At 38.5% G+C, this 16,885-nt stretch overlaps 2 protein-coding genes across 3 annotated transcripts; one reads left to right on the plus strand and one right to left on the minus strand.

Moving 5' to 3' along the window:
* Window positions 1-8,379: 8,379 nt before the first annotated feature.
* LOC122665282 (probable aminotransferase ACS12) lies at window positions 8,380-15,078 on the plus strand. The gene is made up of 4 exons (XM_043861394.1): window positions 8,380-9,025; window positions 9,160-9,297; window positions 13,958-14,118; window positions 14,206-15,078. The coding sequence occupies exons 1-4, from the start codon at window positions 8,546-8,548 to the stop codon at window positions 15,053-15,055; spliced, it is 1,629 nt and encodes a 542-aa protein (XP_043717329.1). The 5' UTR covers window positions 8,380-8,545; the 3' UTR covers window positions 15,056-15,078.
* Window positions 15,079-15,215: 137 nt separating this feature from the next.
* On the minus strand, window positions 15,216-16,812 carry LOC122665283. 2 transcript variants are annotated; one of them, XM_043861395.1, is made up of 3 exons: window positions 15,889-16,812; window positions 15,477-15,526; window positions 15,216-15,433 (listed from the first exon to the last, which is right to left on the minus strand). In XM_043861395.1, exons 1-3 carry the CDS (start codon window positions 16,684-16,686, stop codon window positions 15,331-15,333), a joined length of 951 nt encoding a protein of 316 aa, XP_043717330.1. In that variant the 5' UTR covers window positions 16,687-16,812; the 3' UTR covers window positions 15,216-15,330. The 2 variants fall into 2 exon arrangements, with proteins under 2 accessions (XP_043717330.1, XP_043717331.1); XM_043861396.1 differs by having other exon boundaries at window positions 15,216-15,410; window positions 15,459-15,526.
* Window positions 16,813-16,885: the final 73 nt, after the last annotated feature.

Here is a 16,885-nt window from a genome sequence, read left to right on the forward strand (position 1 = left end):
ATTAAAAGTTATGCCTGATAAACTGCTCATGCCTCTAACCTAGCTCTCTCTCACCTCTCAACGTGTCTAACCTCTCTCTCACCTCTCACGCCTCTAGCCATTGAAACCTTGTACAACCTGCAACTCATCTTGGAGGTAAGATCGACCTCGTACTCTATCCCTTTCTTTCTATCTCCCTCTTTCTGTCGCTCACTCTCTATGCCCGATTTGGTTCACAGAAACCCTAAGAACCACGGTTTCTGTGTTCATCCATTGGAGTGAACTGAAAGCCGTGGTTATTAGGGTTTCCCACTTGAGAACCTTCGTGGCGAAGTAGGAACCCAAGAAACCTTCATTGTTGCTACAAACTTCAACAAAATCACCGGTTCGATATGCTTTCGCCATTACTAGAATCGAGAAGACCTCCCTCATTGAAAGCCCAATCAAAGGAAAATTTCAGGGTAGGTATCCGAATGGACTACCCTCTTAAGTACAAAGTACTTATTCACCCAAAAGATCAAGCCAGAAATTAAGTCAAGCCACTGAAATCATACTTAGTGGTAGAACAGAGATCAGATTTGATTTCAGTTTGATATATGACAGCAGGTTCGGATTTAGGGTGTAAGAAACAAGGGCTAGGGTCGCACAAGAGAATTGATTCAAACCCTAGAGTTTGGGATGGAAAGATGAATAATTGAGAAGGATCTGTGTCTCTCTTGTGGAACCAGATCAAGCTGGGACTGAACAGAACAAAACAGGGATGCATGGGTAAGGAAAAAATAAAAAAGGGAAGAGATTGAAAGGAGGAAGGGAATCGTATCAAGAGGAGAAGGGGAAAATACAAGTTGGCCAAGTCAGCGACTCGCCAAGCAAACACACACAGAAGGTACGATCCATTGATAAAAGATTTAACAGCAAGTTGCAATTGCAGACAAGACCCATAACCAATAGAAGAAAAAGAAGAGGAAAAAGTGAAGAAAGAAAAACGTTTTCCATAACAAGTTTACCAAGCAGGTCAAAAACGGTTTCTCAGCACAGAAAAGAAAAAAACTGTTCTTCTGTTTCTCAGCACATAACCAGAATAGAAACAACAGTAAGATTATCAAGCAGGCACTAATCTTTTTCCTAGTTTTTTGGTTTGCTTTCGAGTTCAGTTTTCAGTCAGTACAATTGGTTTTGGTTTCTACCAGTTTCAACAAAATACAAACCAAAGCTAAACCAATAAGCATTCGATTTGGTTTAGGCAGAAATGATCAGTTCGATCGATCTGACATGAATTTGACTACCTTAGATGTAATTATTTATGACTCCATGTCCATTTGCAAGAAATGGCTTAAGAGACTTGTTTGGGTGCTATTTGCTTTTTGGGAGAAAGATCTCTACTTGGTAGTGTTTCCTGCACCCTCTCACAGGGCATCGAGAGATGACATCTCTCTCCTAGGTAGATACCCAAGCGTGCTCATCCATTGGTCCAAACATTTATGTAAAAATCATGCAACCAAGTAGAGATCTTTTACCCGTTGGTTTTTGAATATGATTCAACTTGATATCTGAATTGGCTTAGGTTTGTCCTTTCAAGTAAAGGGAAATGGGAATCAATTTCTTGCTTTATTTACTGCAATTTACTTGGAATGGGTTCCTTGGATTCTTTGGTTCAGGTCAGTCACTCATTTTGGTAACAGAAATTGAAAAGTTTTCAAGCAGAACTGAGCTTCTCAATAAATGAGGACACAGTGGAGGAGAACTGGAGACAGTTGGACATTTTTGTCTTTACAACATAGGAAAAGATATTAATGGCATTAATTTCTCCTTTCTCGTACAATAGTTCTCTGTAATGTTCCATTTATTACTAAATTTAGGGGCTGTTTGGTCCAAGAATGCTAACCATTGTTCAAAAATGGAATCCATCTTCTGTTTATGTCTCACAATGCCAATGTTTTGCTCATCTTGTTGGTCATAGAAGAAGCAAGAAGATGAGCATGGTAGATCATGGAGCATATGGTTGAGATAGACCACTAATTTTTCATGTGATCAGGGTTTTCATTTTTCTTCTCAAATAAGAATGGGGTCTCGTTATACCCTAACCTGGACATGTAGAACCCAACACTTGGGAATGTGTGTTCAAGTCATCTCTACCGTTGAATGAGTGATTGGAGTGGAGTTGGAGTTGGAGTTGAAGAAGGAGAGGATCTTTTTCCGTTTAACACTTAGAGGGAGAGACCACCCACAGCCACAACTCACAAGTAACTATTTAAGGAGTGAAAGCACCCATGGAAATGTATGGTGCATTTCATTACTATGTATGCTAAAGGGAGGCTAGATCAGGTTCTCGTAGGAGAACCATTCTCATACGTTGGATGTTGCATAGACGAAATCCACTCACTCTTTTGGATTCCAGCTGTGGACCATCCAGCATTCTTGTACGAGAACCTAATTCACTCTATGTTAAAGGGGGGTGGAGAATAGGCCAGGTATCTAATTGTGGGCCTAAGAACAACCATTGCCAGTAGGGATGTAAATGGATCGGATTCGGCTCGGATAGTACTATATCAGCATCCGCATCCAATTAGCTTTCGGATGGATTCGGTTAGTGCTAAACGGATACGGATCGGATATTTTATCCATTTATACATGTAAATATAGCTTTTCGGATAGCTATAACCTATTCGTATCCTCATCCGTTTAGCTTTCGGATGGATTCGAATAGTACTAAATTGATACGAAAACGGATTTGGACTATTCATTTACACCCCTAACCATTGGTAACCTCGATTGGGCTCATCAATATAACGAAGAATAGGCGAGGAATTTTATTCTTCCAATGGAATGAATGTAAATAAGGCCCAATACCAACCCATGCCAAGCTTGATGAGTGGACTGGTTGACTCGACGAACATTAATTAGGACCACAAATTAGTGTTGGGTTGTCTACTTGTCTTATTTGTTGGGACACAAGAAGCAACCAAACTTCTAAGAAACCACAAACACTTAACACCAATCGTTCCAGTCCTCTTTCCACCTCTATTTTGGAGTTTAGCTTAAATTAAAACACTTTTATTCACAGGATTAGTCACTTTACTAGTGCCGCTTGTGTTATCCCTTTGGGGGACCTCCATTCCTTCCTTTCTCAATCACAAGCATAGATTCAAATGTCAGAATTGGATCGGCCGAATCGGCCAAGGCCAATCTCAATTCTGGTCGATTTGATTTGATCGAATCATGTGAGAGATCTGGGTTCAGGGCAGATATAGTTGGTTCTGGTGGATTTTTAATCGATTCAGTTCAATTCTGATCCGATTTGAATCGAAATCGATTAAGATATGGTCAAACTCAGATAGAAATGGTCTAACTCTGTCGGACTCAAAGTGCGTAGAATTGGGATTAATAGAAATCAGTTTGGATCGATTACAAGGGATCATTTAGTTTTTCCTTATCACAATGAAGAGATGATGGTACTTTAATGCTATGATCAGACTGTGAGAAAATGAATAAAAAGATCCTATGGATTAAGAGATTCTCTCTTCACCATTAATTAAGAGAAACTAAGTTATCTTTGATATCCTAGGGGCCTCTCTGGGTCCCAGATAATATTCGGGGTAAAAAAAAATTAAAATTATCTTTGATATCAAGAATCAAGGTTCTAATGGTGCGGGTACCCTGGCTTGACCTTGTCACACCTTGACCCTGTCACAATTTTGGTTTTGATATCATTTGTTGGGGACTTAAATAGAACTCATCCTCAAAAACTAGCTATTAAAGAAAGAATGCCTAAAAACCTATTAATTCACTCTCATCCCCATATCCAACGTGAGACAATTTTTCTGCTTCCACATGAAACCCCAACATTATTATGATAGAGATTTGTCCTCTTACGTTGTGAATCTGTGATGCTGAGGGCTTTATAATCTTTAAAAGTCAGAAAGAGGGAGAGGGAAGTTGTTTGTGATTTGCGGTGTTGGGCTCTTAATGTGTCCATTATTAATACCGTTAAGCTGCGGCGAGGAATGGCCACCGAGAAAAAGACAAATCTTGGATTTGGCGTCGAGTGCAGGAGTGTGTCAAGTGAAAGAGCCAAAGCTTAATACCACCTAATACTAAACAATCTATATACCATGACAGATAATGAAGGCGAAACTCTCCAACCAAAGAACTATAAACTAAGGCGATTCTAGTCTTTGGTTATGTATCAATTTTCACATTTAAATTCAATCAAATAGTATAACATGCATCCCATGTAAGTTCATGTATTCCTACTTGAGCAATTGAAATCATATTTTTTTCAATTTTTATATTTTGATTGAAACTTATGAGACTAGGGGACCATGGAATATTAAGGGTGTTAATCGGTTTGGATGTTGTGTTTTGTTATACAGTTTGTACAAGGTTCCCACCATTGCAGGGTCTAGGGAGGGTCATAATATACATAGCCTTATCTATGGCTTTTGTTGAGAGGTTGTTTTCATACTCGAATCCATGACCACTTAGTCATAACTCACAAATGGAGCAACCTTTACTTGCACCAAGACCCACCCTCCCCTTGAAGAATTTGGATCCTCTATTATACTATAAGGTGTGCGATGCATATCCTGCAGCACAACAGAGGCGACATGTGCCACACTAGCACACTTCATTTGTGTTGTGTTGCAGGATGTGCATTGTACACCCTCCAATACGGCAGAGGATTTTTATATCCCTTTAAATTCATTTATTCATAAAAATATAACCTTTGGTACCATGTAGCGAAATCAAGACCCTCCTAAAAAATTATAGATTTAGGAATCGGTAATGGTACTTGGCCAAAGCTAATATCGATATTGATACGGATCAATTGTATTGGGTTTGGTTGGACCATTTTACCCCCTTAAAATACTGATACTTAAGTTTTTGACCATTTTACCCTCCCTTATTCTAATACCATATTTTTTTTTTTTTTTTTTTGGTAAATCTTACTCTGACACCATTGCTACCAGTACAAATCAACCAATTCCCATTAAAAAAAACACAAAAAAAAAAAAACCAAGTAGACCGATTCAAAACCAATACCTGAAACCATGTTAAGAACGCTCTCCAGATCTGCCCACGTGGAAACACCGCTCCCAATAACTACTCCTTGAGTGTGGCACACGCCGCCAATTATTTTAATCCTTTCTTCCCCTTTTGAAGAACAGAGAATTGGAGATTCCTCGGATCCAAAACCAGTGGGGGGAGCCGGGCAGCACCCAAGATTTTAACTTGTTTCTTCAGTCAACAGTCAACAGTTAACACTAATTAAATTACCCTAAAACCCCTCAACCTCCAGTCAACAGTTAACACTAATTAAATTACCCTAAATTGAAAGAATAGATATTGTCCAAAGTATCGTATCTTTCCACATGCATTTTCTTAAATCAAGACTGTCCATTCCTTACAATCGTGCGATGATCATCAACGTAGATGTATAGTGCCAATGCTCTTTTTGTAGTATTCTGTAGCAATCTTGAATTGCAAGTTATTAAACGTGAAGTGCTTTAATTTTAACGATATTTGTGAACCCGTATATTATTAATAAAGAACCAAACCAACCCTCATCCGGACCGGGACACTTTTTCTCTTTTTATCTGGACCGGGGATATATCCGGTCATATAAAGTTGTGTCAAGATCCGAAAAGGTGAGCATCAAAAGTGAAAACAAACTAACAAAAGAGTATCGGATGGTGATGTTATGTTACTCTCAAAGTAAACTAGGGTTTTTAAAATTGGATTGGATCCGTTCTACTTCTATCCAGGGTTGATCGACCAAAACAGATATTGGTACTTAATTGATATGAATATTGGTATCAATATTGGTTTCACCTGGAAACCAGTACTGTGAACTAAATTCCTATTTTCATCAACTAATTTGGATCGGATCTAATATCAAGGCAATTTAGGTTGATTCTGATTGATTCTTCAACGATTCCTGATTGATTCCAATGGTTCAAAATCAATTGAAACTAATGATCCAAAATCCAATTCTAGGTTTTTTAAATATGGAAGTAGCCCTTAAATAAAGAAGTTAACAAAAGCAGATTGAACAAAACAAAAAATAAAAAGTAAAAAACGTATCCAACATAAGTGACTTATTAAGAATCAACTTAAATCTTTTTCAAAGGTTTGTTTTATTAAATAAAGCACTGGACAAAGTGTTGGTTGCCCCATGACTTAACTTTTAAATTTTAAAGTTAGAACCGTTAAACTTAGGTTATCTGTTAAAGACAATGGATGTGTGTGTGTGTTTTTTTTTTTGGGAATTATTTAAAAAAAATGATGACCAAATGTTTTTATACCATTACCTATTTTTTGTCATATGGGGGAATGATTTGTCACATATACGAGAATTTTTTAATAATGCGAAATAAAATCAGGCAAAAGGTTTTGTGTATGGCCGTGTATAGTGCACATTCGCACACGATGCTTTAAATGGGAATAATGAGGTTAAAATTAAAAAAATCCCCTATTTTACAAATTGTCAGTCGTTCTATGGTTGTGTACAAAATCTTTCTTTAATTTTATTCTAATACGGAGAAATATTGAATTGAATTAAAATCAACACATGATTAAATGATAGTATGAACAATAAGTTAATAGAGTTTGTGTGGCCAAGTTGTTTTTAACTGTAATTGTTAGTGATAACTCGCTTCAATTAGGTACTTGAACCAAAATACCAAAAGCTCCAAAGTTGATGGAACACGTTAAATCAAACCCTTTAACTTACATAACAGCTTCTACCATTGATTATATGTATATTTGAGCAAAAAAAGAGGGAGGAAAAAAAACAAAGTGACTTTCCAAAAAGAAAATCCATACATTATCTGCTATAGAGAATCATAACTCAATTTATCATTACTAACTGTTTGTTCATAATTGAAAACCCACCCTTATAATTACTAAGGGTGTGTTAGTTGGACATTTATATTAAATGCTGTCTAATTGTTATTAAACTTCAAGGAGATAGTTCTTCACGAAGCCATTATGGGGAGGAATCTGCACGCCACACTAATGGTAGTTCAAAAATTGGTATCATCCACGTGGGGTTCACATGGTCCGAACAAGCGAGAATTCCAATGTGAGTCTCATGACTCATTATCTGAGGGGGCATACAATGAAATCTACAATCTGACATCGTGTACTTCTTTTCCCCTAAAATTTATAAAGATAATTATTTAATACAAATGGTAAAATTATGCAAAGTCATTTTCAGAGTGCATCCCTAAGTAACCCTTAATGCTGTCTCATACACATTCAAAATAAATATATAAATTGACAAATCACCACAACTTAACAAATATAATAAATGCATGCAAGAAACAAACGAGACATATTGTGTCAACAAAAATAATCAAATACCATCACTAAAAATAAAAAGTCAAAGTTTTTTTTTATTTTTGGGTGGTGGCCAGAGGGAATGAGATGCATTGTCAACTAGTATCAACCACTTAAACCTTTGTTTGAATGCAATGGAAATTAAAGGGAAGGACAGTGAAAATTTCAAACATAAAATAAGAAACTTTTGTAAGAATTAATCCCACATGATTATATTACTAATTATAAATCATTCCCTATTTGATTGTAAATTTTCACTTCTTTTTGCATTTATATCTCTTGAATTTGAATAGTAAAATAAAAATTATATGTAAAAAACCTCATTTCTAAATATGATAAGAAATTTAGGTAATGGAAGAAAGAATGCTACCTGGACGCGTGTTGCATGCGGTGTGTTGCCCTTGCACCTAGGCATAGGGGTGGACGAAATGACTGCTACACCCCCATAAAAGGTAGAATTTTTCAGGAGCACGATGGTCATTTAGCATATCCCTGTGTCTGGCACAAGACAATGTATTGCACACGCTCAAGTAGTATACTCTTTCCCTTATTTAAGTAATATATACAATCATGTCGGAAAATAATTACCAAATTTTATTTTTTAAGTTTCAAATTTTTTTACTTCCTTTTCCTTTTTTAAACCAAACAAAACCTAAAAACCTGTTTGGGCTCGAAGGAGGAAATATGAAATATGACCCACTCCTTCCCTTATTTGTTTAGTTCTTTATCTTTTTTCTTCTTTTGAGACTTGGGCAAAGGTTGATGCGTCACTCATGAATCTAATATTGTCTCATTCCCGGGCTTCTAGACCGTTGATTCCGTCATCTACGGTGATAGAACGATGTTAGCGTAAGCATATAATCATGAGATGGAACCATTTGGTTAATCCAGAAACGTACGAAGGGTATTAAAGTAAATCAACGACGCCCGAAAATATCGCAATGAAAAGATCCATCATCTCTCCCAAGAAGGAACGGCGCAAAATTCTCGAACGTCTCTCTTGTCCACCTGTAAAAACTCTCGTCGTTCCCTCCAACAAAACCAATAAAACTGAGAAGCGAAAATCTCTCTCTCTCTCTCTCTCTCTCTTGTTCTGTCTGCTCACTCTTGCTTCTGCGGCTTTTCTTCTCTTTCTCCCACGCTTCATCGCACCTCAACCATCTTGAATAACACTCCAGAGCGTAACCTACTGAACAGACTCCATGAAGCTATTTCGTTAAGGATAATGACCCGTTTCCGGCAAAATCCGGAAAAAGACGAAGATCCCAAAGGCACCAGTAGCGGTAGCGGTAGCGGTGGGAGTGGTGGAGGTGGAGGAACGGCCATGAGAATAATAGTACCTTTGCAGGGGGTAGTTCAAGGTAGGGGTGGTCTTGTTTTAGGGTCAGTCATACCTTGTGCCCTCTTTTACTTCTTGCAGCTTTACCTTCGGAGGAATCGTTCCAAGTCTCCTCCATCATCGTCCCCTCCTTCGCCTTCTCAGTCATCGGGACAGCTTGTTGAGCCTTCTGGATTACCAAGGTCTTCATCTAGTCTCTTCTCAAGGTTATCGACTGCCCCGGCTCATATATCTTCTCGAGCTAATTCGATTGCGAAATCTGCTGATGTTCCCTACTATATTGGGCTCAAGAAGGTTACCGAGGATCCATATGACGCTTTAAATAATCCGGATGGTATTATTCAACTTGGATTGGCAGAGAATCAGGTAATCTTGCCTTATTCTGTGTTTTTTTTTTTTACTTCTGTTGTGTGCATCGATTGAGATTATTTATTTGTTTATCTTAGTATCTTAGAGAAAGTTGGAGATTTAGGGTTTTTTTCTGGTTTTGGTTGTTGTAGTTGTCGTTGGATTTGGTTCGAGATTGGCTGGCTGAGAATGTGAAGGATTCAATAATTGGCTCTGGGGGAGGTGGGGATTTGAGTATACGCGGGATTGCCACTTATCAGCCATTTGATGGATTGATGGAGTTCAAAGTGGTAAGCGCAGCATGTTCAATTGTTGATAATTTTGATGTTTTGATTGGATTTGTGATCCCCAGTGTTCCTATGCTTGATTTATATTACGTTGTAGTACTAATACAGTTGATACTGGTAGAGGGTTCAACACTCCAACCCACAATCTCAATTTGTACCAGCCGTTTATGGTATTATTGCGTTATCTAGCCTTAAGATTTGGATTTAGCGGATTGGCCAATTATCTAGAAATATCAATTGACCTGTGCTAAGTTCATTCTTCTATACTTCTATAACTTGCAAATATAAAAATGGAAGGTTTAATCATCGCATATGCATGTCTCTGTACATAGCCCATCATCAGCTTTATTGTTAACAATCTTTTCAAGGAATGGGCTTCAATGATCGAGCTCATCATCACAAATCACAACACCATAGATATGAGAGAGAGAAAGAGTCATGATTAACATTATGCCCAACTTCAGTTAGCTTGATGTAGCTTTGTGGTTACGTTAAATGCATAAATGTTTATTTTGGAGGGCATCATAATCTATCAACATTAAAGCGTTCGATATTGTAGACATAAAAATTTTGGGCCACTGAAAACAACAGTGATTTAACACTATATTGGTTATTATGTCTATTAGTAAAGTGTCAGCTGTTTTTTTGAAGGGGGTGGGATTAGGGAGAAAAGAGAAAATGAGAGTGTGAACTGATCTTATTATTGTGGAATGAGACTCAGCGCATGATGTATGGTGTATCACTGGTCATATTGATGAATGATGACGAAGACAATTTCATCTTTCCATTGAGTGAGCCATTGATTAGTACATTTGAATTCGGGAATCCTGCAAGAAGAGTGGCATCATCTGTCATTTAGGCGGCTGGGCTAGGTTCCACCTCAATTAATAGTAATTGCTATTCGTTTCAGTGCTAATTTATTTATGGTATTTGGGTGATCCATTCAATAATCATGAAAGCATGAGCCTTATGGGTTGTGCCCTCCACAGTAAGGTCATGTTTCTACTTTAATAATATCTAGAACACCTGTCTTCCTCACATCTAAATGTGTGATCTTTGGAAGATGTGCTTAGGTCATTTCAGTTGGTGTAGGATTCGTTTAGTTTGTGCACTGGGTAAGCCCTTTTTTTTAAGGTAAGTTGATAATAGAAACTGCTGGGAAGCAACCAAATTGAACCTCGATAAGTATTTAACTTTATTTTGAGATAACTTTGAAGGATACTTGCCTACTTGATTTATGAACAGATGGATTCATCTGAACTACAAGAGAGAAGAATGCTGCATGGACACACGCACACACATACACACGCACAAATAAAAATAGAATCTTCTATGCTGTAAGTTCTTTCTGTTCTGCATGGTACTTCACCTACAACGTGGAAATTCCAGTTCTAATGACCTGCTGATGACCTTTCTATAAGTGGGAAGGTTTTTCAATAAATCAATCTTAAAATTTCTGTCACCCAATGTAAAATGTGGTGGGATTCTCATCGATTCAAGGTGGGAATGTCCAATGCTTTACAAAATGAATACCATTAGGGCATTGGAAAGTTTTTTTTTCCGAGACGTTGATGGCCAAATCCATTCTGCTGTTGACATTTCCAATTCACTGAAATGTTTTTCATATATTAAGGACATGTTTAGTGACAAGGTTTAGGTATTTATTTTCATACTCAAATTGTGGTATGTAGACTGTAGAGTGTCTAGCTTATGTCTTAATTTATTAATTCATAATTTAACTTAGTTGATAGGTTTTATTTTATTGGCCGATTCGATTTAGTTGGGATAAAGGCTATGATGATGATAATGGTGCTAGGTTTTATTTTATTATTACTTGCTATGTGGTTGTTCTGAGGAGCTTTTTCTTTAGTGAAGAATCGGTCTCTTTGGCTTTTAGTTCTATGGTGAACTCTTTGATTACTTAGCTTAGGACCCTGCAAGACCTTTTAAGGTTTCCTACTTTAGCAGCAAGGAATTAACCCATGGCAATGGGGGAAGCAAGAGGTGAAGTAGTTAGTTTTGTTTCACTTTGGGATTTCACCTTCCAGGATATTGAACATCCAAGTAGAATGGAGTCCGGAGCTTCTGTGTTGCATCAAAATTCACACACTATTAGGGGGTTATCTGTTGTAGGTAAGTAGATCTAGTTGTCATATTTAAACTTAGTGAACATCCGGCCCAAAACTTCAAACCTGTATTGCTGTTGTTGTTTTTGTTTTGTGAGGATGGGAGGGATGGGGAAACAAGATAATAGAAATTATTACTGACTGGCAAACTCAAAGTAAGTGTCTGTGCTAAATATATTCTTCCAACTCAATGAAATACTTGAGTTGGACAATTATCAGGTTCCATCACTTACTGTGGCACTGATGCAGGTGCACTACCTTGGACCGTCCCAAACCCGTTTGGGAGCCCAGACCAAGAACTGGGTCCAAACATGGATTTAAGTCTAATAGATATTTAAGATTTTATTATTTATTTTATTGGGATAATTATGTAAGGAGATCTTTAATTTGGGTAGGATACATAGGAATAGTTTTAGCAAGTTTTAAATTGTTAAGAGTCCCGGTATAGTTGTTTCCTTATTGAAGTCCTAGTATTAGAGCCAAAGGATCCAATATCCTTCCCTGTCAATCTCCCTCATCCCATTTTTTTTTCTTCCCAAAAAACTCTTTCTCGATACTGTTATACCGTAACAATGGTAAACCTTCTCCCATCCCTTTGACTCAAAAAAAAAAAAAAAGAAAGAAAGAAAAAGCCATCTTCCACTGAAACCCCACACCATGGTATCAAACCCAACCCAAACCAGAAACTCAGGACCACCTTCACTGCCACCCTCTCCCTCGTTACCTTATGACTCGATCAATCCACTTTCGAGTGTTCTGCCAAAAAGGGGGGGGGGGGAAGTGAAGAAGAGAAGAGAGAGTGAGAAGCAGAGAACCGAAGAAACCAACAAAAAAGAGAAATCATACCTGGTTTTTCGCCTTCCCTCTGCGAGTCGAATCCCATCCTCCAGATTGGTCAGCTCCCTCGCCTCGTTGCCATCTTCCGAAGTCACAGAGCTCCGCTCCTTCCTCAGTCTTCTGAGAGGGAGTTCCACTTAAACACGATATCCCTCTCCCAATTCCCTTTTGCCCCTTTTTCTTTATTTTTTTCCTTTTTATTTCCCAATCTACCCCCCTTTAAGCCCCACTAACTCTTTATCCGTTTTTTATTTTCCCGAATTACCCCTTCCTATGTCATCCACGTTGTGTTAAAAAAACAATTATTATTCCTTTTATTCCACTTTGCCCTTATTTTAGCCGCAATTCTTAGTTTGCCCTCCATCATTAATTCTTAACCTTATTTCATCCTTATTCTGATGTCCCAATAGCCCTTAAAGATTTATTTACAGCAGAGCTGAAACTGAGACTACATTATGGAGGTTGATCGATAAGATTTACTCCTCTCGATTAGAGATGGTTTCCGTAAATTGCAAACAGAACTTTGTAATCTCCATACAGGGCTTCTTGATTTGGGGACAGGTTGTCAAGAGCTTGCTGATGATAATAACTGATTAGGTGTCAAACATGATACAATCTACAGAAGGCGTATCCGAGGTGGCCAACGAATGTGACGATCAAGCTAAAGTGGACGGTCCGATCAAGGTTGCAATTGAAGAATTTATCAATTGTCCGATTTCAGTTGTGAAACCCACGATCAGATTCCCATCGAAGAGACGTCATTTGATCATGAGATGCACTGGATCATCGCCCCATCAAAGTCGATATTTGTCGATGCCGATCGAATGGTGTTGATTCTCTCATTTTACAAAACTCGTGGGTGAGTTTTTCTCAACACCGAGGGAATTGATGCATGTGCACTACCTTGGACCGACCCAAACCCATTTGGGAGCCCAGACCAAGAACCGGGTCCAAATTTGGATTTGTCTAGTAGATATTTAAGATTTTGTTATTTATTTTATTGGGATAATTATGTAAGGAGATTTTTAATTTGGGTAGGATACGTAGGAATAGTTTTAGCAAGTTTTAAATTATTCAGAGTCCTAGACTCCTAGTATAGTTGTTTCCTTATTGAATTCTGTTTCTTTTATTATTTATATGCTTGTAAGCAACGTGTTGAGTAGATTGAATAGAATGGAATAGTTGGGTTATGGATTGAGTAGCCTGTGTGGCTGTGCGAGTGCACTCTTCTCCCCCCCTCTCTCTCTCTCTCCTCTTATGCGATTTCTCCTCTCCCCTGCAACTCTGATCTTCGCTTCTTCCCTACTGCCCTCCACCAGGCACTCTTTAGATTTAGCTCCCCCCTCCTTCTGTGGTAAAATTATTAGTACAGAAAATACATTGTGAGCTGTGCACAGGACTTGCAAGGTGATAAAGATCAAATCATCATATTTTATGCGATATGACTCAATTCGTGATATCCCCTTCCAATCAAATGTAATATTTTTTAAAATGTCTAGCTAAACATCTGTCTTAATATTTTTATTGTTTGCCAATTTCACCATTCTGATCTGTGTCAGAATCTGTTATTACCTGACCAATACAGATGTACTCTGCCATTGTATATAAATTAATAGCTAAGAGTGGATAAGCTGCAATGAAGAGGGATTCCTTCTGGGATATGTAGTTTCAACATTATAACTAATTTTTTTGTTCTGCAGGCTGTGGCTGGATTCATGTCCCAAGTCATGGAAGGATCAGTTTCATTTAACCCATCACAGATTATATTAACATCTGGTGCAACTCCTGCGCTCGAGATACTCAGCTTCTGCCTTGCTGATGCTGGAAATGCATTTCTTGTTCCCTCGCCTTATTACCCAGGGTAGTTCTGTTTACCACTTTTCAAATGATGCAACTCTTCTCTTACTGACATTGGGTCATGAAACTGAATTGGGTGCATAATCTGCAGGTTTGACAGAGATATAAAGTTTCGAACTGGGGTGGAGCTGATACCTGTTCCTTGTCGCAGCACTGATAACTTTAGTTTGAGTATCACTGCTCTTGACCGTGCATTCAACCAGGCAAGGAAAAGGGGGTTAAAAGTCCGTGGGGTTCTTATTTCAAATCCCTCAAATCCTGTTGGCAATCTGATGAGTTGGGAAACCCTGCATAGCCTTCTGGACTTTGCTAGAGAAAAGAACATCCACATCATCTCCGATGAAATATTTGCGGGTTCCACCCATGGAGATCAAGAGTTTGTGAGCATAGCCAAGGTTCTTGATTCAGAAGACTTTGACAGGAGCAGGATTCATATAATATATGGGCTCTCCAAAGATCTCTCCCTTCCCGGATTTAGGGTTGGGGTTATTTATTCCTTCAATGAGAATGTTATTGCTGCAGCTAAAAAGTTGGCAAGGTTCTCTTCCGTTTCAGCTCCCACCCAACAACTATTGATCTCAATGCTTTCAGACGCAAGATTCATCAAGGAATATATTGAGACCAATAGGAAGAGGATTCGGAGAATGTACTTGGCATTTGTGGTAGGGCTGAAGCAATTGGGCATCGAGTGCATGCCAAGCAGTGGGGGTTTCTACTGCTGGGCAAATATGAGTGGGTTAATCCGATCTTACAGTGAGAAAGGGGAGCTTGAGCTATGGGATAAATTTTTGAACATAGCTAAGATCAATGTAACTCCTGGATCATCTTGTCACTGTATTGAACCTGGATGGTTCCGCTGTTGTTTTACTACATTATCCGAGAATGATATTCCTGTAGTCATGGAACGGATTCGTAGAGTCTCTGAAACCTGTAAATCATAGTTTGAATGATTTTATTTAAATGTCCAAGCTGTGGCCTCATATCACATATAGATATCACTTCGTGAGAAATGCTGATATCAATGGTTTCAGTCTTTTAGAGTTGCAGGTGCACAAGTAACTTCTACATCAAAATTGAACTTCCAAGGCAAGAAACTAAATAGGAGTTTCAAGAAGTAACTACACTGTAGAACATAGAATAGACCTTTTGCAGATGGGTCCAGTGATGAAGGGTGAACGTTAAGGGGATTCAGAAGAGAAATTACAAATAACTGATTTCAGCTGGACCATAAAACTAGAAATAAGACTGATCGTCTTCTATGACAGTTTAAGCATCTGCATCTGTCGCCCCCTGGACAAGTCATCAATCCTGTTGCCCTTGGTTCCAAAGAAGCAGCCCCTGGATAAGTCATCAATCCTGTTGCCACTGGTTCCAAAGAAGCAGCATCCGAAAGCGCTCATCTTCATGAATCCCTACCATGATTGCGATCAGGAAAGAGTTAGAGAATCCTTTTACAAATGTCACTTTTATGATTCTTATGCAAAATTGATTCCCTTGTACAGATAAAGAATACTTTTGCCCCTTTAAGCTATTTAAATTACTTTTCTGGTCAGACTGTTCTAATAGTAGCCCTGCCACCCAGAAGGGCAGAAGTGATTGAACGGTGACCATTCAATTTATATCGCAAATAGATCAGAATTTCTCCTGCAATTTAGTGTTGAAATTTTTTGAATTGCTTCTGATTTGAGGAAATTAAATGGAAACTTATCTAATAGATGTAAAATTGAAAAGCAGTCAATACTGTTAAAACAGAGGCATGGGATAGAAAATTAACCAACGCTAGGCTCTCCTTCCTTGTTTGAGTGGCATTCCAATTGTAACTTCTTTTGCGGCTCATCAGTATTAACTCTCCAAGTGTTGGTGGTCTTCGTACCAGTAAGTTGCAATTGCTTTCACCATTGGATTCTTTGGTCTGTTGCGCTGGAGAAGTATTCATTTCATGACAGCCTCCTTCAGGATCACAATCTGTTGAAATCAGGGGGAAAAGGCATTCCAAGAAAGAAGCTCCGACAAGGCTTGTCCGTCCAGTTGCATAGCTACTTGCATCACTATCAGTTTCAGATGTTGGTGAGGATGGGGTTCCATGTTGAGAACTTCCCTTCACCGGAGATTGTTGCACAGGAACAACGATAGACTCATCTGTGTGGAAGCCTAATGAGTCAAGATCAAATTCAGACATTCCTCCTTCCTCTTCCTCATCTTCCGCAATCCCCCTTTGAAATATGTTGGTCAACTTGTCACAAGTTGTAGTTGAGGATGATGTGCTTGAAGAGAATATGGAAAGGTATGGGAAACCATTTAGCTTAACTGGGGAAAGGGTAAGAAACTGTGAATCTGGTTCTGGCTGGGAGAAACAGGGCAGTGGTTTCCCAGGAATTTCCTCCCATTTGAAGGGAACTGAAGCAACAAGCTTCGCTGGAGGTAAAATTGTGGTTACTGTTATAGCCTGGGAGTGAGATTTCCACTCTTTCTTTGGTGTTCCAGGCTTCTCTTCCCAAAGAAATGGAACTGAACCCTGTTGCCTTACCCTCTGCTGGTTACTGGGCTTAGAGGAATCTGTTCCCGCCATCATTCAATCAAGAAATTGTGACAATAAAATTCCATATCCAATCTGGAGTTGCACCATGGGAATATGTAGTGCGGTCAAAGTGGATTAGAAATTCTCCCAACTAATGCAACAATATATTCTATTTGTGGTCTTGGGGACGTTAAGCTTACTTCATGGATAAGAAATTTTGCAACTAATACAACATGGATTCTAACGACACCAT

The sequence above is a fragment of the Telopea speciosissima genome, chromosome 6 (genome assembly GCF_018873765.1).
Source record: "Telopea speciosissima isolate NSW1024214 ecotype Mountain lineage chromosome 6, Tspe_v1, whole genome shotgun sequence".
NCBI lineage: Eukaryota > Viridiplantae > Streptophyta > Magnoliopsida > Proteales > Proteaceae > Telopea > Telopea speciosissima.

Excerpts from the sequence above, each read along its gene's own strand:
- LOC122665282 (XM_043861394.1), top strand. The coding sequence starts at position 8,546 with ATGACCCGTTTCCGGCAAAATCCGGAAAAAGACGAAGATCCCAAAGGC. Across the intron at positions 9,298-13,957 it reads GATTGATGGAGTTCAAAGTG|GCTGTGGCTGGATTCATGTC; the intron begins GTAAGCGCAGCA and ends TTTGTTCTGCAG. Across the intron at positions 14,119-14,205 it reads CCCTCGCCTTATTACCCAGG|GTTTGACAGAGATATAAAGT; the intron begins GTAGTTCTGTTT and ends CATAATCTGCAG.
- LOC122665283 (XM_043861395.1), bottom strand. The coding sequence starts at position 16,686 with ATGATGGCGGGAACAGATTCCTCTAAGCCCAGTAACCAGCAGAGGGTA. Across the intron at positions 15,527-15,888 it reads GGAAGGAGAGCCTAGCGTTG|GGATTCATGAAGATGAGCGC; the intron begins GTTAATTTTCTA and ends CAATCATGGTAG. Across the intron at positions 15,434-15,476 it reads TGCTTCTTTGGAACCAGTGG|AAGGGCAACAGGATTGATGA; the intron begins CAACAGGATTGA and ends TTCTTTGGAACC.